Source organism: Argentina anserina, chromosome 3 (assembly GCF_933775445.1).
Source record: "Argentina anserina chromosome 3, drPotAnse1.1, whole genome shotgun sequence".
Classification (NCBI taxonomy): Eukaryota; Viridiplantae; Streptophyta; class Magnoliopsida; order Rosales; family Rosaceae; genus Argentina; species Argentina anserina.
The window spans coordinates 2,678,503-2,702,923 of NC_065874.1; the positions used below are offsets into that span (position 1 = coordinate 2,678,503).

Consider the following 24,421-nt stretch of genomic DNA (forward strand, 5'->3'; position numbering starts at 1 on the left):
GAGAGGAAAGAAATTGGACCCCGGTTCCTTCTCGTGAAATGGTTAGGATTTAGATCAGAGGGTCGCAGATTACAGTTGAATTAATTCGAGGCCATTACAAGGGTCTAAGCAGCAACCGACATGCCAAAAGCTTGAGCAGCACAGATGGATGCCCAGTACATAAACCAGCACCTTTTATATGTAAATGTCATACTGATTTAGCAAACTAATGTATAACAAGATATATAATTAATTATATATGCATCAGGTATCTACTGATACGATTATACAACCCGAATCTGACAGACGATTCTTAATTTGTAAAGCTAAGGTCATTGATCTCATAAGTTGAAGCAAAATATCTGTTAGCAATTAGGATCTGTGTTCACTCAGTCTCAGAACTCGCATAGGTCTGCGAGTCCATGTAGGTCACGTCAAGAGAGCAACTAGCTTGAAATCTTGAGGAGAGAAACATCCAGGCCATCATTATTGGCAAGATGATGAGGGCAGTGGCCTGGAAAATAGCAACTTTGATTAATACCACGTTATACAAAACAGCAGCATATAAATAAGATTATTTGTCTCTTAATTTATCAACCTAGTCGTTGTAGTATAGTGGTAAGTATTCCCACCTGTCACGTGGGTGACCCGGGTTTGATCCCCGGCAACGGCGCCAATTTTTTCATTTTTTTTTATTCCTCTAGATTTAGATTGGAAAGAAAATATGTAAAGTTTGACTACATACCAGATAGAAAATCAATTCGTCATTGACAAGAGCTTCAGAAAATTCATTTTTCTCCAATGCCAATTTGATGGAATGTTGTAACGGCATGACAGAAGGATTCCAGAAAGTCATTAGCAGACAACAGAAGTGTCTAGTTGATGACCACCTCAAACAATGGATATGCAGATGAAGCAAAGATGATGCTTCAACTTTATACAACATAGTCTAAACATTCAAAATATTTGGAATAGAGTATGATCAAGACAACACAGTTGAAACTGGAGCTTAAACTGCATGAATAGGAAGGGGACAAATGATGTAGTGGTTTTTCTTATATATCTCAAATTACCTTTCTTACTTGGAAGTATGCAAGTGCAACTGTTGCACTACAAAAGAGTGACGAAGACAGACCAACATACACATGAAAGATAAAACTCAGAAAACTGAAAATGCAAGACACCAATTTTCTTCTGTCTTCCCTTCTCAACAGTTATTCATATGCAGCAACAAATTACCTATACTTAACAACTGTTTGCACAAACAATACACTAGTACTAAAAAAAGCAAAAGAAATGAAGGTAGCATAAGGAAACCAAGTTAAAGTAATGGAGGCAACAAGTGGATGTTGCAAACTTGCGATTGTACAAACTACAAACTGGAGCAATCCTTGACAATTACTTTCTCAGTGTTTTCTATATATATATTTTTCTTGAGAAGTCAGAAACCATCTGAGTTATCAAAAGCCACTATATAGCCTGCTTTTTTTTTTTTTTTTCAAGATCCAAAGTAACTAAATGATTCAGCTTTCTGCTAATTCAGCTAAATAGTTAATAAAAAAGATAACAACATTTTACAATGTTTTATGGGTTTCTGCCTTGAGGATTCTATTCCTTGGTACTTAGATAATCAAAATTGTCCTTCAGAATTCTTGGCATTTAGGAAAAACCACAATGAAAATAAGCCATATCCAGAAAAACTAAAACCAACACTAGACATCAGAGACAATGGCAGTTCATAAAGTGTTATCGCAGGATAGCATCAGGCCTTTAAGAACACTGAAGAAAAAGCTGAAATAGTTTCACAAGACTTTTGGTACGAACCTCGTGGTGAGACCTCTTAAATGCTCTCAAGATTCTTTCCAACTGATGCAGGGTACATGAGAAAACGGATCTAAGTTAGACCCAAGCAGCTTCAGCAGATGGTCATCAAGAATGTGACTGAAGAACTGCAATACAGTAGAAATAATAGACTAATGTTAGATTATATACAAAAAAAAAAAAACAGGTATCAGTTGTGGACAGCACTATATGCTGTTGTATTTGAAAGAATTTTGAAGTTTAATCAAGCAACATTATATTCATAATTTCATACATTCACTGATTCCCATATACCAACTGTACCTTCAAAAAAGTGCATCTTGTATAGCTTACTTGCCTTCGAACCCTGGAAGTCCTTGCCTATTTCAAAAGGCAAATAAAAAAAATCAGTGAACTAGCAGAATGATCAAATAAGGAATCTGAACCCAGTTTCAAGAAGTTAATACTTGTTGAATATGAAGCGCCTGCTGAAGCCGCTGGAGTTCAATCCCTTGCTCAGTAACAATGTCATTCATCTGCGAGCAAAACAACAAACAAATCCAATCCAAACCAAAACTCAACACACAATAACATCATCATCATCACACTCACAACACCACAAACAAAAATGCATCACTACTATATATACCTTCTCAGCCTGAGAAGTAACACTCTCAAGCCTCTCCTCAGCATCCTGTGCTTTAGACTCCAAAACATGAATATCGAAATTGTTCTTCCTCGAAGCCGCCCACAGACGCCGAACCTATCAATTCCAAAGCCTAATTCTCAAAACAGATTTCCAATTCTTCAACTAATTACTTTCTAACAATCTAACATTACCAAATTTTTTTTTTTAAAAAAGAAGAACCTCTTCTTCTAGAGCATTGAGTCTTTGATCAGCAAGCAATGAGTCTCCCTGTGACATACAAATGAAATCACACATACGTCATCATCGTCCTTGAACCATGATTTAATGAAATCAAACCTTGAGAGTGGATAGAACAGATTGCAAATGGTGGATCTTGTGCGACATGTCGTCAATCCGCTGCTCGCGCTTTTCGATTTGATCGACTCTCTCATTCAGATTCACAACGCTTTCAGCCAGAACCGATTCTGCAGAAACCGCCATTAATACATAATAGCGACGAAGCTCGGAAGAAGGAAGTGAAGTACCTAAATGAGCGATTCGGAGCTTGAATTGGTGGAGCTGGTATACGACGGAGGAGTCGTCGTCGTCGTCGGCGGTGGCGGGCTGAGCTGGATTGGTGGATTGGGAGAGAGAGGGAAAAAAGGCGGGAAAAAAGAGGAAGAGGAGTGGGATTAGATGAATTGCTTCTCTCATTTTTGCGCCGATCTTTGAAAATTTGCAGCCAAACATTTCAATTTCCGGTTTCAGTTTACACCGGTCGAGTCAGCAAGTCTTCCAAGACGACGCCGTTTTTAAACAACTCTTCTCGACGAACGCTCGCCGGCAATATTTGCATATCACTTTGATCCGCTGTGATTAATTAGCCAATTTACTACCAGTATTACTGTATTAGTTAGTCTATTCCTTCTTCTAGAGTGGCAATTAACAAATGATTAATGAGACAGCCAGTTAAGTCTCGAAAATTTAGAGCAAAATTTGACCATTTGTCAAGTTCATTTTTGGCGGTGGTATATCAGTACATGATAGATCATTTGATCCTCTGAACTGCATTGTTATCAAGCAACACTAAAAATTAGCTCTTTACAAATTTTACATTATTTGGTTTAGGCTACAGGCTCCTGTAGTTATAAGTTATCACATTGGGTTGCAAACGAACTATATATACAGATGTGGAAGCTGTCTCCATACAGTGAAGCAATTGGGGAGAAGGAGAACTCTCTACCCTTTTCACTGCAACAATTGGTTGGATAAGTGAAACAGATATGGCATGAGAAGCCTTTGCTTATTCATCATTATTGATTGCAGTATGAGATAACTGAGTTGTAGATTTTTCTACTAGCATTTATTTGGGTGAGGTTGAGCTAGCCTTCTGACTCAGAAGGGAACCGGCAAGGTTTGATCCCCCAATTCTTCTCAGCGTAGTCACGGATTGTTCTATCACTGCTGAATCGGCCAGAACCAGCTGTGCTGAGGATGCTCATTTTAGTCCACTTCTTTGGATCGGCAAATGCTTTATCAGCAGCAGCCTATATCACATGTAGACATAGAGTTATTAAATATAAAGATGCATACTATGGCAACTTCCAATAAAAGTGAAATGATTACCTGTGCCTCTAAATAGCTCCCAAAGTCCGAACTGAGCAGATAGAAGTCATCGCCCTCCACGCTATCACATAGAGATTGGAAATAGTCTTGAAAGCCAAAATGACCATCTCGGATCAGCCTACACATTATAACAACAAACTTAAAATCTGATGACAGACCAGCTTGCTTAGAAAAGTGACATACGACACATGGCCTCCAACACAGGTCACACAAATATCACCAACTAGTTAATTTTGAGCGTGCTTCCTAGGTGATTGTACCTTAATACCCGTGCACATTGTAGTGGCACGCTATGATCAGGTCCTCTCTCACGCAATTCAGGAACTTCATGAATCTTTGCGCCAAACAAAAACTGCAGGAAGCAAATTCTCCAATCAGTTAAAGCTTCCAGCTATAATATGGTGTCTCGAAAGAAAAATTAAATCTCGCTCGGCCATTCTGTTCTTAAAAAAGCTCAATCTACTAGACCACATCTGCTTCTCAGAATGAACAATGCATACATTGTTGCATCCTTGAGTATAACCTTAGAGAACACTTACCAAGTTCTCTGCCCCTATTTCTTCAACAATTTCAACTGTAGACCCATCTTCAGTAGCCAAGAGTAAGCATCCATTCATGAGAAATTTCATGCTGCCAGTTCCAGAAGCCTCATGTCCTGCAGTGCTGCACAGGAATCAGTATATGTTATGCAGCATACACACATGCTAACAGTAATGTTAACATCTCAAATCTGAAAAGTGCAGTAAAATTTGAGTTGGAACAGTATACAAGAAACTCAGTAGTTATTTAAACAATTGAATTTTTAGGATCAATCATAGTGCTCCAGTTTTTACAAACCTTAAGTGCTGTGAAAGGTCAGCCCCTGGTATTACCACTTCAGCGAGAGAAACATTATAATCAGGAATGAAAACCTGAAACAGAGAATTTTCATCAATTAGCAGGTGAGTGGGTGACTGATACCATGTTGACATGGCAAGACTAAAAACTTGATTTCCTATGCTAGTTCCTCACATTATCTGTGCAAAAGCAGAAGATAAAAACGCATGCAGAGACATAATTTTATTGCTTACCAGCTTTAGAAGATCCCCAATATCGTTATCATTATTTATCTTTTCTGCTACAGCATGGCAAAGTTTGATAATTTTCTTAGCAACTTCATAACCAGGAGCAGCTTTTCCTCCAATAATGCAGACACGGGGTACAACCTTGCTCCGTTGACTCTTATCCATGTTCTATAAAAGACAAAGTCATTGATCAAAATTTATAAATGGAAGACATATTATGGTATACGACTGAATGAGATTGAACAAGGTCCCAACTCATATCAAAACTCATTCCAGAATTAACAGATTACTTCCCGCCAAAAGATGATAATTACTGTGACCAAGTATAAAATATGGATGCACAAATACTCTAGGGGCAGTTAGGTGCTCCATTTACAAAAAATAAAAATAAAAGAGAAAAAAAATCCAAGGCTTTTTCGTTGATGAGTTCTGTTAGCATGGAATACAAAGTTCTTCTGAAAACAAGCTTCACCTTGATGCAGTCATATCGATGGATGATGCCGAGTATATTAAGCAACTGTCTTTTGTACTCGTGTATTCTCTTTGTCTGGACATCAAACATTGCATCTAAACTAACCTGCAGTAAAAGTGAAATATTTTCAAATATTAGATCATAAAGAAGCTACTATAAGACCTGCGTTACTAGACAAAGGAAAGAACCAGCTATGAATTCTAAGAAATCACAGTACCAACCTTCACACCACTCATTGCTTCAATGTACTCAGCAAGCCTCATCTTGTTAACCTTCTTAACCTACGCCATCAAATTATTTGCAATAAACAAAGAGCAGTAACATAATACAACCCAAATCGCGAAGGAAATTCACAAACATGAAGGCTAAAGTGTACCATCATCCATTCTTGTTGAAGATTAGCATCGTCTGCATATTCTCGCAAGCCAGTCAGAAGGTCAACATTACGGATCCATGCTTCAGTTCCAAGCCATTTTGAGAGAAGAGCGCACAGGCTAGGATTGCTCACCACAATCCATCGGCGCTGAAAAATAAAATATCAGTACATTATCACATTCAGATGTACTTGAATATTAATTGCATACTACTAGTCGATATTGAATTATCAATATCTGAGGCATAGTTGCATCATAAGAACATTTGTATATATGTTACGAGCCATAAGCATGTGTCAAAAAATTAATTAATTAATTTACTATGTCCAGATGCTTGCACATATGTATAAACAGAATCCGAAGTCTAATAAAATTAGCAAACTACTAGATAGACAATTTTAAACAAAATACCTGGGTAACGCCATTTGTCTTGCATTGGAATTTCTCAGGCCACAGTTCATAGAACTCCTGTTCAAGAAAAGAGGGTGTCAGTCTGTTGACTAACCTAATAGAAGGTATTTGAGAAGTTTGAATATCTTGCAACTTGGATATACGCCAAGAAAAGGAGACAATGATGCAAGGAAACATATTACCTTGAACAATTTTGTTCTTAATAACTCTGAATGTACTTGGGATACACCATTCACAGTATGAGCACACACAACCGCCAGGTTAGCCATCCGGATAGTCTGTCAAATCCAACAGAATTCGATAATCAATTTACCAAGAATATCAAATCCAAGTCAATCCAATGAATTCTTACAGAAATGGGATACAAGAACTTCCAAAAAGTCACAAGCTGATATAAGGTTCTTCTCAGATGATTATGCATAGTATCACACAATCGGTTCATGTAATTGACAGAATAAGCAGGTCTAATATCCAATATATAGAGTTTACAAAGAGTACCAGGAGAAGCACAAACTCATATATACACCATGAAGTATGAATTATGATGCTTCTAGGGGTACCTTAACAGCAGCTTCCTCAACAATAGACATCCGAGAGAGACGATCATAATCTAAGCCAATCCTCTTCTTCAACTCTTCGACAAAGTTGAAGTTGATGTCATATATAATCTGGAACAATAAAATAGTGATCAAGATTATTAAGTGACAAATAAATCATTTTTGCTGGTTATCAGCATGTATGGAAACTATTTTTAGTCTATATGGTTGGCTGCATGACAATCTGATAAAAATAAATGAAGCCTTCCAAGAATTGATAAACATCTCAAGGCAACCCCTTAATCTATTGAAGAAGTAGATTGAAAATGTTACCAGAAACATAGCATTATAATAAGAAAAGGAAAGTATGGATAAAGTAGACTATAGGAACACACTTGTAAATGGCGTGGGAGAAGACTGCCCAGTAAATCAACAGGGATTTTCTCCAACCCTTCAGCAATTACTGCGTGTATTGTGAAAGAAAAGAGTTTGCAAACAATATCCCAAGCTTTATTCCATTCCAGATGCTCTTCATCAACCAGCACTCTCATGACCTCAGCTATCGCAAGAGATGGGTGAGTATCATTGAGCTGCAGAGAAACCTATTAAAGACAAAAAAAAGTGAGCCAACAGAAAAAAGGAAACCAAAAGAGCAAACCTGAAATCCTGAGTGACTGCATTGGAGGGAGAACTCCAATGCACCAGTAGAACAAAAAAGATGATCCCTTCTTTCATAATTCTAAACATAATATATTCTTTTCCCTGCAAATCAATATTCATGATGCAGCATATCCTAGTGAGCTTCAAACCTTATCTGGAAATTCATCAAAATTACTATGAGCATCTTTGAATCTCCGCATTATGTCTTGAATGGATGCTGAGACAAAGAAATACTGTTGTTTTAACCGCAGTTCCTTCCCCTGAGAAGAAGAGAGAGAGAAGTGAAAAGTCAATATGGTAACACAACTATGTTATACACAACAATAAGTTCAAGGATACTTTAAAATGTAGGGCAACCAAATTAACAAAAGGGAATTAAACCTGATAAGAACGATCATCAGGGTACAAAACACTACTAATATTTTCTGCTTTCTGTCTCGAAACAACAGCATTGATGTAATCTCCCGTATTGAAAGCTTCCTGCATACGAAAAGTTTGGCATACGAAATTAGCCACCTCTAAAAATTCTAGGAGGCAAAATATGAATACTACCTACTTTTGTTTTTGTACAATTACAGTATCCATTTTTTCATTATCATTCCCACGAGATATAACAATAGAAAAATACAAAATAAAACAAGCAATCTATCAAATGCATGGTAATAAAAATTAGTAAAATAATTACCATATCACGTTGATCACTCGGTTTTCCAGCCCATAAGCGGAGAGTAATGGTGTTTCTAGTTCCATAACCAGGTATAGGATTATCATAAGCCACAGCTTCTACCTAGCAGTGTGGAGACAAGCCACTAAGCTAAAATGTATATCCATAATGTTCATAACATGTAAACTATAAACATATATAAAAACATTATGAAAAAACTTGCTCGAGGAAAAAAAAACCCTCAGATGATGAAAGAGAGTTCTTACCACTTCTCCAGGGTTCCAAACATTACATTTTTTACCATTCAAGATTTCCTCTTCAACAGTCCCATAGAACTTATGTATGTCGAAAAACAATAAGTTAGTAAAACTTTTACAAGTTAGTCAAAGGAATAATGAATATCGAAATAATATGGAAATAGAAATAAACACTTAAATAATTATATAAGAGGATATACTTGCAAACCTTCACTGGATATGTTACATGAACCCGCTCTGTCTCCCAAGGATTCCCAAAGTTCAACCAAAAGTCAGGTTGTTCATGCTGAAAGCCATCTAGTATAACCTGGCGAAAGAGTCCATATTGGTACCGTAGTCCATAACTGCAAGTAAAACATTGCAACATAATTGAGTTGGCACAATAAACACATTACTTTTAAAACTGTTTAATACATTCAAATCTAAAAGCCATCAAGCATTTACATGACAATAATTGGTAAGGCACATATTATGGGATCATACTCTTCATGGGCTTCCCACAATCTCTATTTCTAAGGATAATGGCCTCTGTATTGCTTTAAAAACAAGAATGCCAGGCTATACAATAGAGCTCCTTTCTTTCGGTAGAATTCTCTGTCTTAAAGGAAAGACACCTAGAACTAGAGGAAAAATGTATATTGTCTTTTATTATAAATTCTATTACAGGATGCTAATTATAGAGTTAACATACCCCCATGCAGGATAATCCAAAGTTGCCATAGAGTCCATTTGGCAAGCAGAAAGACGGGCTAGGCCGCCATTACCAAGAGCAGCATCTCCTTCCTAGAAACATCAAGAAAGTAACTAATGTAGTATATGCATAATAATGTACATGCCATTGATACATAAGTAAACTTAATCTTACATCCCAACAAAGTTAGATTAATAGTGAGCTATTCACATATCAATGGTTGCTGTAAATACCTTTAACCTCTAATAAACATATATGCTGTATGATGTATTGATGCCAATACAAAATTAGCTATGGTAAAAGACTGATATAAGATTCAATATTTCCTGAGAGGAAAATGGGGGAATAACATCAACGACAGAGTATCAATTCCACTATCTTTTTTTTTTTTTAATGTTGCTCTAAGTCTAAAAGCTCCCATATCAGTAATTCTCGATCATCAAAATTTCCAAATAGCAGAAGAACTTCTAAAAGAAATGAAAAGGTAACCTGCTCAGCCAGAACTTCAAACTCAAAGCCAAGCTGACTCAAAGCCTCCGCATACTGGTCTCGGATGCCAAGGTTGATAACACTATTTGACAATGACCGACCTGAATTTAAACACTAGCGATCAACTTAAAAGACTATCAAATCAAAACGTAGCGAAAATCGATATCTATCAGCATCACCAAAAATGCCCACCCATAAGAAACTCAAGCGAGAGGAAATACACGCGCTTCGGATCTTTCCTCTTGAAGTAAAGCTGAGTATCATGCGATCTCTCAATCAACCGATCCCTCACACTGTGCGCTAAAGCCTACAAATTCGAATCAACAACACCAAAATCATAAACCAATCAAATATAACTACTTTTCCCGCCAAAAATCGAAACCCCAAACTATGATAACTAATATTCAAATGATTAAAATGAGACAAGTGAAATCCACATGTTTTAACCTGATAGGCTTCGAAATCGTCAAAGCTAAACCTTGACCGGGCCACGGTGTACTCAACGTGGTAGAGAATATCCTTCTGAAGACTAATCGGGTCGTTTTTCAAGAACCCGTCCATCAACCCGAACATCCTCTCGGCCTTGGCGCCGCGCTCGCCCGAGCCCAGGCCCAAACCCGGCCTGCGGACCACGACGCCTCTCGTGGTGGTAGGCCCGGCCGAGACGGTCCCGCCGCAGTCGTCGATGGCGTCGAGCAGAGCCTTCTGGATCCGGTCGAGGCTCTCGCGGTCCTCGATCCTCGCGCCGGTGGAGTCGGTGACGAAGAACTTCTTGACGAAGTAGTCGCCTTCGAATTCGACGGTGGCTTTGTCGACGCGGAGGCCGAGGACGGTGAAGACGCGCGTGATGATGCCGAGGAGGCCGATGCGGTTGCTGGCGCGGATCACGAAGAGCGTGGCGGGCGCGGCGGAGGGTTCGGAGTCGGAGTTGGAGTTTTCCACGGTGACGGAGGAGGATGATGAGGTGGCGGAGGTGCGGAGAGGTTTGGAGGCATTGGTTGGGGCGTAGGAGACGGAGGAGGACGGTGATCGGCGGAGGGAGTGGAGTGGAGGAGCGGCGGTTGAGAATGCGAGGAGGTTTGGTTGGTTAGAGAGAGTGAGTAAGCGCGGCGAGGGTAGAATCGACATTGTGGAAATGTAAGAGAGAAGAAGGATCACATTTAGAGAGAGAGAGAGAGAGAGAGAGAGAGAGAGAGAGAGGTTGGAGGTAGAAGAAGGAGGAGGCGGAGGTTTGCAAATTGCAACTGTAGGAGTGAGTCTGTGACTGTGTGAGTGACAGAGCGTGGGAGTAGGAAAAAGGCCGACGACTTCTCACGGATTTCAAGCGAGGGGTAGCGTGTGGGCGGCCTCATTGGGATACGGTGAGGCTTCGCTTATTGCGTAAGGTGTAAGTTGGGATCATTTGATTTGGTCTAGCGACATAAGCGCGAACTTGTTTAAATTTGGGTTTACATGTGATGGAACGGGGTTATAAACTTGATATTGAAGTAGATGAAATTAGTGAGCTTGCACTGCCGTTGTGATAATAAGTTTGAAGATTTTATTTTTGTAATCACGGGAGAGAATGAGGGAGATGATTGTAGAAATTTCCAAGCGAGATTGGATCTGTTGGGTAAGAAGGGACATTGCGTAAGCAAATTTGTCGTCAACTTTTATCATATTCACCTCCTGCTCAGCACTCTAAGTAAATATCAAGTGTCATTTTTCTCAACAAATTTATAATTATAATATTATAAAAAACACTTGACATTTTATTTAAAGTGGTAGACATGAAATATACATGAATTTAATGAGCGACAGATTTGTTTCCGACATTGCTCGGCACAAAAGCCAGGAAGCACGGCCGTCACCGTTGCATTGCATCCTCCGAAGCAAAGTCACAGGTCACATAACTAAGGAGGCTCAACTCAGTGCGTCACTGTATCAAATAGGGACTATCAAATCCATTATTTGGGTTGGAGTGGGCACGTGGTGGTGTCTATAGTCTATACCCTCTGCTTACCAAATGATTGTTGAGGCCGGTAGCAATTTGATGTGCATTAATAGACCTATGCCAAAGGTTTACCAATTACAATTTACAACACATACTTTTTCCTTATTGAAATTGTCTGTATTCGTATTGAGTGTAATTTTTAGAAACTACTCCATCGAGTTACCGTCTTAAAATTCCGTTGGATGTAAAATTACTCGAAAAGCACACTTTACTTGTATGAGGAATTTGATACATAAAAAAAAAATCTAAATTAGAGCAACTTGATGCATTTGCACTGACATAAATAAACGATCAGATAACATCACGTCAACATTGACGAAATAGGTTAGCTCAAGTGTTAATTTTCGTACCACCAAAATCCAACTCATGTCCCAAGACACGTGGCTTCGTTGCTCCCCGCCACTGCCAGTCTAGTTCAACAATAATCCAACCCGCCACGACGTCGTTTCCCCTCCAAAAAAACAAAACATACAAATTTGATGGTATATAACAGCAGGGTAAGTAGTTTAACTCGTTAACTCTTATCTGGAAACTTCGCCACCGTTCTGGTCCTTTCTTCATCAACAACAGTCTCCCTCAGCTCACCTCCCTTATAACTAAACCATCTCCTCCGCCACACCCATAGCTTTCTTCATTCAATTTTTGCCGCATTCCAGCTTTGTTCAATTCATAAAGACACAGACAACTTTTAAGAGCATCAAGCATGGGTGTAGATTACTACAAGCTCTTACAGGTCGACAAGAGCGCAACAGACGACGAGCTCAAGAAGGCGTATCGGAAATTAGCCATGAAGTGGCACCCTGATAAAAATCCCACCAATAAGAAAGAAGCCGAGACCAAATTCAAGCAGATCTCTGAGGCTTATGAGGTTTGTCACTCTTACCCTTTTTTATTTGATGCCAGTGGTATATTTCTGATCTGGGTTTTTTTGGATGAATTATATTCTGTTGTGTTGAATTGCTGTAGTTGAGATGAGGGTACATTAATATCATGTGAAAGTTTGAATCTTTAATGTGTGTTGCTGAGTTGCTGAAATTGTGATGAGGGTATATAGATACTGGGTTAAAGTTTTAATCTTTTTCGTGTTTTGTTTCTTCAGTTTTGAAGATTTTGATTGTGGGATTCATGTTTTTTTACTTGATTTGCAAGGCTAGGATCTGATCAGGAGCGTTTTGGTTTTGTAGGTTTTGAGTGATCCCCAGAAAAGAGCAATCTATGATCAGTATGGTGAAGAAGGGCTTAAAGGCCAAGTGCCGCCGCCAGATGCCGGTGGGCCTGGTGGTGCTACATATTTCCAGACCGGAGACGGGCCTAATGTGTTTAGATTCAACCCCAGGAATGCCAATGACATTTTTGCTGAGATTTTCGGGTTTTCTAGCCCGATGGGCGGTGGAATGGGAGGAGGAGGTGGTGGTGGGAGTGGCATGAGGGGTGGGAGATCATTTGGTGGAATGTTTGGGGATGACATTTTCAGTTCGTTTGGAGAAGGCGGCCGGCCGATGAGTCAGGGACCGAGGAAAGCTCCTCCTTTGGAGAGGAAGTTGCCGTGTACCCTTGAGGAGCTCTATAGGGGAACCACAAAGAAGATGAAGATATCTAGGGAGATTGCAGATGCAAGTGGGTAAGTGCTTCGATCTTGTTCTGTTTATAATTGTGTATTTGCTTTTGTTTCGGTTTCTGAAAAGTAGGTCATCAGTTATCACACACATTTGTTTGCAATAAGGCACCATTCATGATGCAACTTTGGCTCCCATCTGAAAACGTCCTAGATTAGGCCGGTAGCTGTTGTTAGCTTAGCATACTTTGCCACGATGATTACTGCAGTTGTTTGTTCTTTTATTATGTTTTCATGTCTATATCAGTCTGAAGCTAGATGACTGGTCTTGCTAATACTACCAAGTGATCGATTGGATTGCTCTCTGAGTATGATGCATACACATCCCTTTACCTGGTTATCTCCAAATTGCATCAGAAAGTGTTTTCATGCAAAACCCTTATCTGTTCAGGCACTAACTATCATGTTATGCAGGAGGACATTGCCAGTGGAGGAAATCTTAACCATTGAGGTGAAGCCTGGCTGGAAAAAAGGAACAAAGATCACTTTCCCAGAGAAAGGGAATGAACATCCAAACGAAGTCCCTGCAGATCTTGTATTCATAATCGACGAGAAACCACACAGCCTATTCACTAGGGATGGGAACGACCTAGTTGTTACACAGCGGATCTCGCTGGCGGAAGCTCTAGCAGGTTACACTTTGCATCTCACCACACTGGATGGGAGGACCCTCAACATCCCCATCAATTCTGTCATTCATCCAACCTATGAAGAGATTATCCCACGGGAGGGTATGCCTATACCTAAAGATCCCTCCAAAAAGGGAAATCTTAGAGTGAAATTCGACATCAGATTTCCAACTAGGTTGACTTCTGACCAGAAGGCCGGAATCAAGAAACTCTTGGGTCCATAATCTTACTGTTGTTTCTGAGTCCTGTGTTTGTGAATATTTTTTGAGATGACTTGGATTTGTAACGAGTCGCTTTAATTTTATAGGTCGAGAGATTTGGTTGAATTCAGAAATAAATAGTAGCGTCACTTGCGTGATGATTCTATAATCTTAGACTGGGGCTTGAAAATGCAACTCTTCCAGTAATGGAGATAAAAAACTAAATATCATTACATATTTGCAGCATTCTTAAGCATGACTGGTTATACCGCATGCTTACAGCTCTCCTACCAAGCACTTCTAGTCGTATTATCCAGTAATCAAACTCATAAACTGAATCAATAAATAGCAATAATACCAAGGATGGTAACAAAAATGAGAACGCCCCGAGACCTAGATAGATCTCCATCTCCGATTGAGACCAGCCACCCAGTGGAGTTGCCGCATTATCAAAATTATATGCAGCATGTATGCCTCGTCTCTTCCATAACTAATTCAAAGCACGATACTTCAATCACTGTAGTCGTCATCATCAACTGAAGCTGAATCTGTGTCATCGTCATGTCTGTTTGGTACTTCGTCTGAAGCATCACTCATATCTACATCCCCCTCCGAATCTTCTTCTCTCACTTCCACAACGCCATTGTTGTCGTCTTCAGAAGCATCCATGTCCCCATCACTTGGTTCTCGTAGGCCTCTGTTCCATCCGCTGGAGGTCCCATCAAATCCAATTTCCCAGTTCCCTTGTTCATATCCGACCACTTGGTCTTCATAATCAGATTCCAGTGCCTCTGCCTGCACATACCTCTCTCGTTCATCACCTTTCATATGGACCGTATTGATATTTTCATCTTCCCATCCCCCAGTCAAGTTTCTGGGTGATTCCCCTCCACTGTCGGGGCTACTGCGTAGGTCAGTTATACGGCTGATGTGTGTCCCCTCAACAGCCCTGTCCATTCTCCTCTTTCTAACAGTACGTCGTCCCCGTCCACTCCCTTGTGTCTGCGGTCTCCGCCCCACAGGTACCAATCCTGGACTAATATACTCATTCTCACTAACTCTAGCTTTTCGCCGACTACCACCAGATTTGGACTTTTTACCGCGTCCTTGCTCACGACCTCCTCTGCCACGTTTGAGGCTATTTCTTCCACTTTTCGGGCGAGTATTTTGTTCAATGTGTTCAGTCTTTGTTGGTTCGATCTCCCTATCATTCCTCATAGGGGTAAATCTCAGAGGAATCTTCTGCAGACAAAAAGAAAAAACAAAATAGGCAGATTGAGTAAGATCAATTGTTAAGGCGGCAAACCTTAAACCACCACCAACTTAACAGACATGAAAAAACAATGCTCCCCTTTGGGAATTTCATGTTGGACTTTCATGAGAATTCAACTTACACGGTGATTTGATATATATTTTTTTATTTGGTGTTGTGAAGCACATTATCTTTGAACCTATATATAATGAGCAGCCTGACTAACAGCAAAGAGAGAAGAAGGCAACAACTCACCATATGTTCCACGACTTCCTTGTCGCCCTTGGGCTCAGGTTTTTCATGCGGTATATACATAATTGCTGAATCCATCTCATAAACCCTCAGGGCCACAGCTGCCGTGGTATATGGTATCCAAGGAAGTACAGAAACTGATTTGGTGTCAAGATAATCAGGATTAGCAATCACTGACTGTTTGCTGGACCCCAGTAATTCATTGGTTGCTGCAAAGTTTGATGACACAAAGTCTCGCTTTATTGCCGTCTCAAGCAGAGTTAACATCTGAAAAAAAATCCAAAATGATCAGCAAATCAAACAAAAATAATGTACCATGGAGTAGAAGCATCTGGAATAAAGAAATGACGGACACATAGTACGAGGTTCTATTAAAGATATACACCATATGGGGTTCAGTAAAAAAAAATACACCTGCAGAAGTTCTTCAACCGATGATGATGCATTCAGTTTTGCTCCCCACGCCTTTCGACAGTCTTCTGTCCAAAATGATTGAAGAGCTTCTGGTGGAACAGATACCTGTCAAAAAAAGATTGAAGGATGTGAACACCAGAGTTGAGCAGCTTGAGTTACATTAAAATACATTAGATGCCAGGATGACAGGTTATAAAGAAAAAACACAGTTGAGATTTTTTTTTTCATCAGTCGTTAGTATCTCACCTCAACAAGAGCTATGAAGGCCTTGAGCAATCTGCTGGCCAGAGGAACAGAAGTACCTGATACATGGATATCACAAGTTTCCAAGTTCCTTCTCTCTTTACATCGTATTACATGTTCAGAAAAGTCGAGATTTTCATAGGTAGCACCAAAAGTCTGATGACAGAAACTGCAGTGGGAGTCTTCAGAGTAGTAACAACCGAGGCAGAAATCGCAAAGATCAAAGAGCTCTCTGCACCTCTTTTTCCCAGATTTCAAGGCACTTAGTGCTGATGTGCTAGAGCATTCTCTCCACAGCCACTTCTGAAAATCCTGATACCTTCTCAAGGCCGCCTTTTTCTCATTTTCATTTCTGTTGAGCTCAATTCTGAAAGAAGAGGATGTCTCCCCCATCTCAGAATTTAAAGCAGAAACCGTACTACCAGGGCTGTCAAAACTCGAAGGGTAGTCGGGACTAGAATCCATTTCATCACCTTCCTTTTTAACATGATTTCTACGTGAAGGACGCACATTTTTACGAACATTTTCTCTGAAGGATGCCTCAATCTTTTGCAACATTAAACGTAAATGGGATTCTCTAATACCACGCGTATCCAGCGACATCAAAAGAGTGTCAAATGCCTACAAAATCACACAACGAACAAATTAAAACGCCAAAGTGATGGTCATAAAACCATCTGCAGCTCTCTAAGGATAGAAAAGTGTTTATAGTCATAGGATCAGAGAAAGGTAGAAATGGCATAATATCACTAACTTGACGTGCAATCACTGTTTCATGACTACGGTGACAAGTATTTCAAAAGAAATATTATACATACATATAATATACATAAAATATATTACATAGGACAGCAGGCAAAAAACTATTGCAAATATAATTCAGGACTTGGATAGCTAATGCATGCTGGCAACATCAACAGAAAGACCAATAATGATCTGATACCTCAATGGTGACAGAGTAATGTTTCTCAGGAAGTACAACACACCTACCCTCAGTCCCATCTGCCTAAAAGGACTGACATGGTTTCGTCCGACCAGAAACCAACTAAAATCAATGTGAATACACACACAACTGCTGTCCATTTGAAGAATGTGCTGTAAAGAAAATGATAAAAGCGTAAGCATTTCAAGTACCTCTTCAGTGTCAATGAGCCTCCAATTTCCATTGTTTAGTTCAATGAAGATTCTGCCTGAACCCGGATCATTGCTTGAAGCGGATGCTACAAATTGCCAGTACCGATTATGCCTGCGATCCTGGCCAAGAGGGAGGGACCTGTATGCATACATCTCCTCTGCTCTGTGGGCAATATATGATTTCAACTGTGAGCGTGACTTTTTTGATGCGCAAGCCAATTGCTGATTCATGATGTTTTCAGGGCCCATGGAAATATCTTGAGATACCAGGGACCTTTCAACAGGCACACTGTTAAGGTGATTCGAATTTGGATTTTCTGCAGCTCCTTCCTCATTGATTCTATTATCAATATCCAGTAGAGGACTTTGGCCTTCTTCCACTCCGGTAACAGGTGCTTCAGCTTTGCCTCCCATAAAAGATGGAATATCTAATCTGCTCACATTCTCTTCCTTAAAGCGACTTTTGTCAAGCTGTGCCTCCGCCAACATTTGCTTCTTCAGCGCATTTGCTGCTTCTAAGCGATCCTGTATATTATTGGTGTCAGATTTGAACAGAGAAAGAAACTAATACCTTGATATTTCAAAAGGTTCTAATGAAATGCTAACCTCAAGAACAACACGAATAGAGTTTCCTTCATTTGCAATACCAATTAAGGAAACAAGGGAATTAAGACGCTCTTCGACACTGAGATCAGAATAATCCCCTTCTGTTAGCCCTTGAACCCATGATTCACCTGCCTTACTTTCATCAATCTCCATATTATCTTGATCAAGATTGCTAGTACTAACTTCTACACCAGAAACACACTCCTTGGAGGAGACACTTGGACCGTCTGCGTCTTTGGAATCACTGACCGGTAAAGATGAAACATCCTTCTCAAACTCCTTTGGCGCATTTAGTGCAGCATCAATGCATAAATTTTGCTGTCCATTCTCTGAGAAAGGAGCCACTTCATTATACTGATCAGGGGATATCTTTGCAATGGCTGGAGTAGCAAGGTCATCAACTTCAGGATCCTCATCAACTTCATCACAATCGGAGTCTTCATCTCTCTCAACCTCTTCAACATCATCTCTTTCAACCTCATCAACATCTTCTGCAGCTAAAATCCCATTTTCAAATATCTGAACCTTCTTCCTAGCTGCAGAAAGTATCGCCTCAGCATCAATAGGGTCCTTTCTGTAAGCAGATCGTACACGATATGTTGAAGGAGCAATTCTTTCAAAAAGCTTAGTATCTCTGGTCAGAGCAACAGAAATTGAAGCCTCTGGCGTCTTGCTTGTTGTCAGGTCTCTAAGGCCAGATTTCTTAGAGAATGATAACAGATGACATACAGAAAAAAAAAGTCAGGAAAGAAGAACATAATTTTGGTATTAAACAGTCTGCTCGACACAACATTGTTTAAGTTTAGAGCGCTTCAAAATTAACCTGAATCTTTTCAGCAAGTTCTAACACCGTTAATCCCTTGTTTCCCTCAAGAGAAAGGACATGAAAAGCTGCAAATTTTACTGTTCCAGGTGTCAACCGATGTCTGGATCTCCGTGGAGCTAATAAACCCTTTTCTTGCATAATTGCAAATGCATTTTCAGCTGCCGCACCATTGCGCAGAGTTGAAATTACATCATGACATCCCTTCTCCTGAAATTACAAGGGTTGCCATAAATCTTTTGATTACTCTTAAGAAACATTGAATGGGATTGAAGGCCCCAATTTCTAAAAATTGAATTGTACTCTACTGAAAAAAAAAAGGCATACGAACAATCACATCTAAGGGGGTTCATTTCTGACATAGATGACACAGCATTAAACACAATGCCTAATCTGGAAGGCCAGCAGTACACATTATAATACTCTTTCCAACTAAGATATAGTCTCACTCTATATATAAATTTGAAATAAGAAACAGAAAATTGGAGGTCCTTCTTTCCTTTGCTCTTTTATAAACTGATACACTAGAATGGTGTTGTTTGAAAAGTAAAAGATACCATAAGTTAGAAAGAGAACCTCATCATTATCAGGCAAGTATGACCATGAGATGTTCCTTTTCTTCAACTGTGGCCCAAATCCAGCAGAGAGTGCTAGTTGGCGAAAAATTTCAGGCCATGTTAGCAGATTCAAGTGCTGCTGCCAGTTCCTTATATCAAAGCCCCACGCATATGCCTGAACAGATATTAAAATCAAGTAAGTTCTAAGAACAATTAGGGAAACAGACATGAGATAAGCAAAGGATCTGGAGTGCATGCAGAGAGTGGAAATTACTCCTTCAACAATCTGTGGATGTCCACCTCCAGGATTAGCAGCACCATTTTGATTGAATCCTAGTCCAGTAGAAGGTGTCCTTGCAACATCTTCTATATCCTTTATGATTAACCTTAAGAGAGCAACATGAATCTCTCCTAACAACCTTGAATCCTGATATCAAGGGCGTATAAAATCTCAGAGAGCAGGAAAACAGGTAAAATGTGCAATTTTTAAATTAAAATACTTATTGGCGGCTTACATAGTCATGAAAAGCTTGAACAAATTCATCCAGAGTAAAAGGCCATAACTCAAGAATATCTGCAAATGTAATTATAAATCTCCAAACCTGTCAAACACACCAACATGTTATTCAATCAGAATGAAGGCATATTAACTGATCATATAATCTAAGTACCCTATAAAAATAATGTGTAAGGACCTTCCTAGAGGGCATCTTATGCAAAACCATGAGCATAGGTACCAATCAGAGTATTTTGAGATTGCACTTTATGACTTTTATACACAAACTCTAGAATCCAGACTTTAAGAAGTCTATAGTTGCCACTTAATGATTCAACTAAGTAAAGATCTATCCAAAAAATTGCCAAAATCAATATAAAAAATTAAGGCCGGTAAACAAAACAACATCATTTGTAGAGGTGGTAATTAGTCTCCAGTACAAAAAGCATAAGTACCAACATAACAGGATTACTACGTCCACACAACCCAAAGAAAATATACTGTGAGAGAACTAGGAAAAATCCAAGTAGAAACAAGTATCACAAGACTCCCAGGATATTACCATCCAGTATTCCAGTGATCATGCATTATGGACAAGGAACTACTAGAAAACTATAACACATTCAAGAACATCTCATACAAGGAAAATCACATACCATGAGAAAGTTGCCAATGTTCTCCTCAGAATCAATCCACGGATGAACTGCAAATGGTCTTTTTAATTGCAAAGACTTGGGTGGAAATGCAGTCAGATCATCTAAGCCACAAAAATACAGTGGTCAATTCAACTGGTTGCAATACAAAATCTTGTAGCAAAACAGAAAAGATAGTCCCATGAGTCCGTTCTTTAGCTAGTAATTATTTCTTTCTTCTTTTAAATAATTTTTTGGGGATCAATGTGAACTCTCTCATTCAGGAAAAAGAAAGACGAAGATAATACAATGATCAAACCAGGATAATCTGATATTTCAAAGGCATAAAGACGGGAACTATTTGAGTGGAATATATATATATATATATATATATATATATATATATATATATACCTTTTAGCAGACAATGCCAAGTAACACTTACCTCGGAATGCATCAAGATTGGTGTCGGGATCAATACTAATTATTGAAGATAATCCCTTGCTTGCAGCAGCCAACTCCATTAGCTCTAGTTGCTCATCCTCATAAAGTTCCATAGATTTATTAAGAAGCCTTCTAGCAGTAGCCTTCTCAAGTGCAGCTTTGCGTCTCACTTCCTCTCTCTCTTTTCGAAGCTCTTCCTTTTGCCTCATTTTCTCAGCCTGCAAGACGTACCCAAGAGATATAAGGCAAAGAAAAGGGGCAGAAGAAACAAGAATATGCAAATATTACACTGAAAAATCCAGCTAATGGAACAAATGACCACATCAGCAGATCCCAAACTCACTCTTATAGTTTCTTTCTGCAAAAACTTCTCCCTTCGTTCGTTTTCACGTTTTTGCTCCTTCTTTGATCTCTCTTCCTCTCGCTGCCTCTCACGCATCAACCTCTCTTCCTCCCTTCTCCTTTCTCGGTCTTGCCTTTCCATTTCTTTCCTGATTCTTTCCTCATTCTATAATCGGACGCAAATTATTAAAAAAATTCAAAATATCAGCATACAAACTGCTATGCCCAAGTATATAAACTTATTGCTGGGAAGTCGAACCTTTCTCCTCAGAATATCTTGTTTTTCCATCTCCTTCCGGATTCGAACTTCATGAACTTCAACTTCTTTAGCCACTCTGAATTCTTCACCCTGCAAGAGGCAATTATTATAGTCTTCCATGGCTGAGGAATTATACTTTGAGGCAAATGCAGTTGATGTATACCTTGCGTTTCCTTTCCATTCTCAGCATAGTGTCATTAATTTGACCGTCAGACAATACATTAGGGTTTTCAGGTGCAATAATAGGGGGTTCACTATATTGAGTATTCATTCTAACATTGATAAAGGCGTCCCTTTGAAGTAACCCATCATCACCAGGAGATGAATAGGCCACTGCTTGCCTCTCTTGTTGTGACAGTATACGAGCCCGACCATGACCCCTTGACAACTGTTCATTACCGCTTGCAAAGGGTGATGTTCTTGCATTTGGACCATCAATTGCTGAATCACAAAAATGAGATTGAGCAACTTGTCCATAAACATCAGGCCGAATAATGGGGTGGTCTTGGATATATGGATATTCATGGAGAGATCTCGGAGTACCCTGAGAAAAAGCATATACTAATAATAAGCAAAGATAGAATCAATGAAGTTCTCAAGAAAGTGATCACTCATAATCTGCTAGACAACCCTGAGGGGTATCGAGAAAATGTAATCGTCTTTAGATGAGAACATATATTGGCCCATTGCTATCGAACAAAAACAATCTTTTTATAAAAGAAATGAGACACATACTTTATTTGGTTTCGATTCATGCCGCTTCTGCTGCTCTGCTACTGATTCACCAAGCAAAAAATCAAAAGATTAGCAAAAACCCAAATATCCAAGAAGTAATAATTTATTTCATTGAGCAATGAATTAGATGCTTTCTATACAACTGTGCAGTCTTTTAGCAAATAATTAACTTGTAAAACCAACATCTTATGACCAGCAAGTTTAATCTAAATGCACTTGTAAATTTGCTAAGCTCATGAAAAACCCAACATATATGAACATAGAGCAAAAGGTCGCATATTTCTAGTTCCTCACACATTACAATATGCATGTTATAAACACAAAAGGATTGTCAACACAATCATAACAAGCATCATTATACCATGCATAATTCTGCAATCATATCCTATATGGTTTATGGTGCAAAGCACCGTGAACCAAGCTGTATACCTAGAGGTGCCCCGAAAGCATCCGGGGGCAATTGATCAAACTCTATCCCAAGCACCGGACCGTCTTCCCTCAACGGCTCTCCCAACTGAGCTTCCACAATAGCAATGGCTCTAAGCTCCGTAACCGACTGCTGTGACTCATAATGCCTCCTCCTCGGCATTTCATCCACCACATTGCGGTCTGCATGCCCAAATGGGCTTGAGCCGGAGCCGGAACCTGACCCATAGTCACTCCCTGGCTCCGACCCGTGTGCCAAGTCATCCACAGGAGGCTCCGGCAATACCGCCACCGCCTTCCTCTGCTTCTTTACCGGACCTGGACCCGGACCCGGCCCAGGAGCCTGACCCGAACCCGAACCACCTTCCTTTTTGTCCTTCAGCCTCCGGTGACAGAACCACATCTGCAACTGCCGATCGGAAAGCCCCAATTTCTCCGAAAGCTCAGCCCTAATTGACTCCGACGGGTAAGTCTCCTCTGATCACAAAATTAAACACAACCCAGAATCAAAAATCCAATCTTTAACATAATTCAACCCAAAAAATTTCAACCCAGAATCACAAAAACTCACTAGCATAGGCCTTTTCTAGGGTTTCGAGCTGGAACGGCGTCTTCATCTGTCGCTTGGGCTTGGCTCCTCCGCCGTCGCCGGAATTGTTCAATTTACTATTGCTGCTATCATGATTCCGATTCTGATTATCTCCCTCCGAACCCTCCATCGAGATCTGGGCTCTCTCTATGTCAAAATCTCACAAACCCTAGAAATTTGGGGTCATGAACAAAGACTGGGACTTTATGAAAGCAAACAAAGAATCCGAGCAACCCTTTTATCTCTTTAAGGGATTACCGTAACAGTCAAGGAAATAATAAGCGATTGAGAAAGAGAAAGGTGTGTGTACAATTATCATGATGGGAATATAATTTGGGTTTTGGTTTTGATTTTGATTTTGATTTTGATGATAAGAATAATAATGTGTGAATAATATATATAAATGTTTGTGGAATTCAGAAATTGTTTGATGACAATAACAACAACAACAGCAACAAGTGCAGCATCAAAAAATAGGAATAGGCAAAATCAGGAACATAAAACCAACAACAGTCTGTCCTCACTCTAATCCCACCTTCCATAATTCTTTCTTTTTTGTTTTTCGTTTTTTAATTTCCTATATGTTTTTCACTTTTTGCCCTATTAATTTTTTGTGGTTTGGTCACTTGGTTCCTCTTTTTAATTCGTTCCAAACGAGATGGATTTCCTTCCTTTTGTTTTTGTGTGTTTTGGTTCCAGCGAGTGTATGGATGCCAAAAACATAGACAATCTTTGTTGACTTTCGAATTTTAAGGTTGTTCCTGTTGTTTCTCTTTTGCTTATATGTTCCTTCAATGAGAAATATTGATCCATCTGCACTTCAATGAAGGTAAAATGTATCTTCATCAAAAATTTGATCAGCCTAGAAGATCAGAGTTTGGAAAATTTGAAGGGTGGTGTTTTAAATTTTAAATAGTTTGAGACGAAACCATTAGTCTTACATTTACTCAACCAACTTGAATTATCTAAACTCAATTGTCTATGTTTCTTTGTCACATAGAACAACCGAAAGAAATGTGTTACAAGTTCTTCATTATGATCTAGTAGATTTGTTGCTATTTCTCATATAAGGACGGTGTCTCGCACACTAGGCTTTATTTCGCCAAAATCAAACTCTTACGAAAAATTC

The 24,421-nt window shown here is 39.4% G+C and overlaps 4 protein-coding genes across 9 annotated transcripts; 1 reads left to right on the top strand and 3 right to left on the bottom strand.

Moving 5' to 3' along the window:
- Positions 1 to 211: 211 nt before the first annotated feature.
- LOC126789243 (uncharacterized) lies at positions 212 to 3,124 on the bottom strand. Of its 2 annotated transcripts, XM_050515349.1 has the most exons (10): positions 2,953 to 3,124; positions 2,765 to 2,892; positions 2,648 to 2,695; positions 2,429 to 2,542; positions 2,247 to 2,315; positions 2,104 to 2,160; positions 1,804 to 1,928; positions 1,053 to 1,089; positions 725 to 805; positions 212 to 493 (listed from the first exon to the last, which is right to left on the bottom strand). In XM_050515349.1, the coding sequence occupies exons 1-7, from the start codon at positions 3,119 to 3,121 to the stop codon at positions 1,830 to 1,832; spliced, it is 684 nt and encodes a 227-aa protein (XP_050371306.1). In that variant the 5' UTR covers positions 3,122 to 3,124; the 3' UTR covers positions 212 to 493; positions 725 to 805; positions 1,053 to 1,089; positions 1,804 to 1,829. The 2 variants fall into 2 exon arrangements, with proteins under 2 accessions (XP_050371306.1, XP_050371305.1); XM_050515348.1 differs by lacking the exon at positions 1,053 to 1,089.
- Positions 3,125 to 3,574: 450 nt separating this feature from the next.
- LOC126789220 (uncharacterized) lies at positions 3,575 to 10,789 on the bottom strand. The gene is made up of 22 exons (XM_050515319.1): positions 10,099 to 10,789; positions 9,844 to 9,958; positions 9,652 to 9,752; positions 9,163 to 9,254; positions 8,680 to 8,815; positions 8,481 to 8,549; positions 8,236 to 8,337; positions 7,932 to 8,030; positions 7,700 to 7,810; positions 7,286 to 7,492; positions 6,915 to 7,022; positions 6,537 to 6,632; positions 6,355 to 6,411; positions 5,946 to 6,092; positions 5,791 to 5,850; positions 5,570 to 5,674; positions 5,104 to 5,265; positions 4,871 to 4,944; positions 4,573 to 4,696; positions 4,294 to 4,385; positions 4,034 to 4,151; positions 3,575 to 3,954 (listed from the first exon to the last, which is right to left on the bottom strand). Exons 1-22 carry the CDS (start codon positions 10,777 to 10,779, stop codon positions 3,790 to 3,792), a joined length of 3,021 nt encoding a protein of 1,006 aa, XP_050371276.1. The 5' UTR covers positions 10,780 to 10,789; the 3' UTR covers positions 3,575 to 3,789.
- Positions 10,790 to 12,172: 1,383 nt separating this feature from the next.
- Positions 12,173 to 14,246, top strand: LOC126789235 (uncharacterized). Its single transcript, XM_050515339.1, has 3 exons — positions 12,173 to 12,512; positions 12,829 to 13,265; positions 13,674 to 14,246. Exons 1-3 carry the CDS (start codon positions 12,348 to 12,350, stop codon positions 14,110 to 14,112), a joined length of 1,041 nt encoding a protein of 346 aa, XP_050371296.1. The 5' UTR covers positions 12,173 to 12,347; the 3' UTR covers positions 14,113 to 14,246.
- Positions 14,247 to 14,285: 39 nt separating this feature from the next.
- On the bottom strand, positions 14,286 to 23,820 carry LOC126789219 (homeobox-DDT domain protein RLT1). Of its 5 annotated transcripts, none has more exons than XM_050515316.1 (18): positions 23,275 to 23,820; positions 22,707 to 23,180; positions 22,278 to 22,318; positions 21,706 to 22,086; positions 21,543 to 21,632; positions 21,285 to 21,449; positions 20,943 to 21,159; positions 20,522 to 20,622; positions 19,885 to 19,971; positions 19,644 to 19,796; positions 19,389 to 19,544; positions 18,813 to 19,022; positions 17,990 to 18,691; positions 17,384 to 17,908; positions 16,253 to 16,870; positions 16,007 to 16,111; positions 15,596 to 15,859; positions 14,286 to 15,327 (listed from the first exon to the last, which is right to left on the bottom strand). In XM_050515316.1, the coding sequence occupies exons 1-18, from the start codon at positions 23,420 to 23,422 to the stop codon at positions 14,599 to 14,601; spliced, it is 5,166 nt and encodes a 1,721-aa protein (XP_050371273.1). In that variant the 5' UTR covers positions 23,423 to 23,820; the 3' UTR covers positions 14,286 to 14,598. The 5 variants fall into 5 exon arrangements, with proteins under 5 accessions (XP_050371273.1, XP_050371272.1, XP_050371275.1 ...); XM_050515315.1 differs by having other exon boundaries at positions 14,286 to 15,330; positions 22,278 to 22,315; positions 23,275 to 23,819; XM_050515318.1 differs by having other exon boundaries at positions 14,286 to 15,330; positions 21,706 to 21,983; positions 22,277 to 22,315; positions 23,275 to 23,819.
- Positions 23,821 to 24,421: the final 601 nt, after the last annotated feature.

Bases quoted from the DNA above. Each gene is read 5' to 3' on its own strand.
- LOC126789243 (XM_050515348.1), bottom strand. From the start codon at position 3,121: ATGAGAGAAGCAATTCATCTAATCCCACTCCTCTTCCTCTTTTTTCCC. The intron at 2,543-2,647 runs GTTCTTCTTTTT...TGGAATTGATAG, and splicing joins TCAATGCTCTAGAAGAAGAG to GTTCGGCGTCTGTGGGCGGC. The intron at 2,161-2,246 runs GTATTAACTTCT...CTTTTGAAATAG, and splicing joins AGGCGCTTCATATTCAACAA to GCAAGGACTTCCAGGGTTCG.
- LOC126789220 (XM_050515319.1), bottom strand. From the start codon at position 10,779: ATGTCGATTCTACCCTCGCCGCGCTTACTCACTCTCTCTAACCAACCA. The intron at 8,031-8,235 runs GTAATTATTTTA...TTTCGTATGCAG, and splicing joins CGAGTGATCAACGTGATATG to GAAGCTTTCAATACGGGAGA. The intron at 5,851-5,945 runs GTACACTTTAGC...TTGATGGCGTAG, and splicing joins TTCAACAAGAATGGATGATG to GTTAAGAAGGTTAACAAGAT.
- LOC126789235 (XM_050515339.1), top strand. From the start codon at position 12,348: ATGGGTGTAGATTACTACAAGCTCTTACAGGTCGACAAGAGCGCAACA. The intron at 12,513-12,828 runs GTTTGTCACTCT...TTGGTTTTGTAG, and splicing joins AGATCTCTGAGGCTTATGAG to GTTTTGAGTGATCCCCAGAA. The intron at 13,266-13,673 runs GTAAGTGCTTCG...CATGTTATGCAG, and splicing joins GAGATTGCAGATGCAAGTGG to GAGGACATTGCCAGTGGAGG.
- LOC126789219 (XM_050515314.1), bottom strand. From the start codon at position 23,422: ATGGAGGGTTCGGAGGGAGATAATCAGAATCGGAATCATGATAGCAGC. The intron at 23,181-23,274 runs GTGAGTTTTTGT...TTTTGTGATCAG, and splicing joins CCTAGAAAAGGCCTATGCTA to AGGAGACTTACCCGTCGGAG. The intron at 21,160-21,284 runs GTGAGTTTGGGA...TACGTCTTGCAG, and splicing joins TGCAGAAAGAAACTATAAGA to GCTGAGAAAATGAGGCAAAA.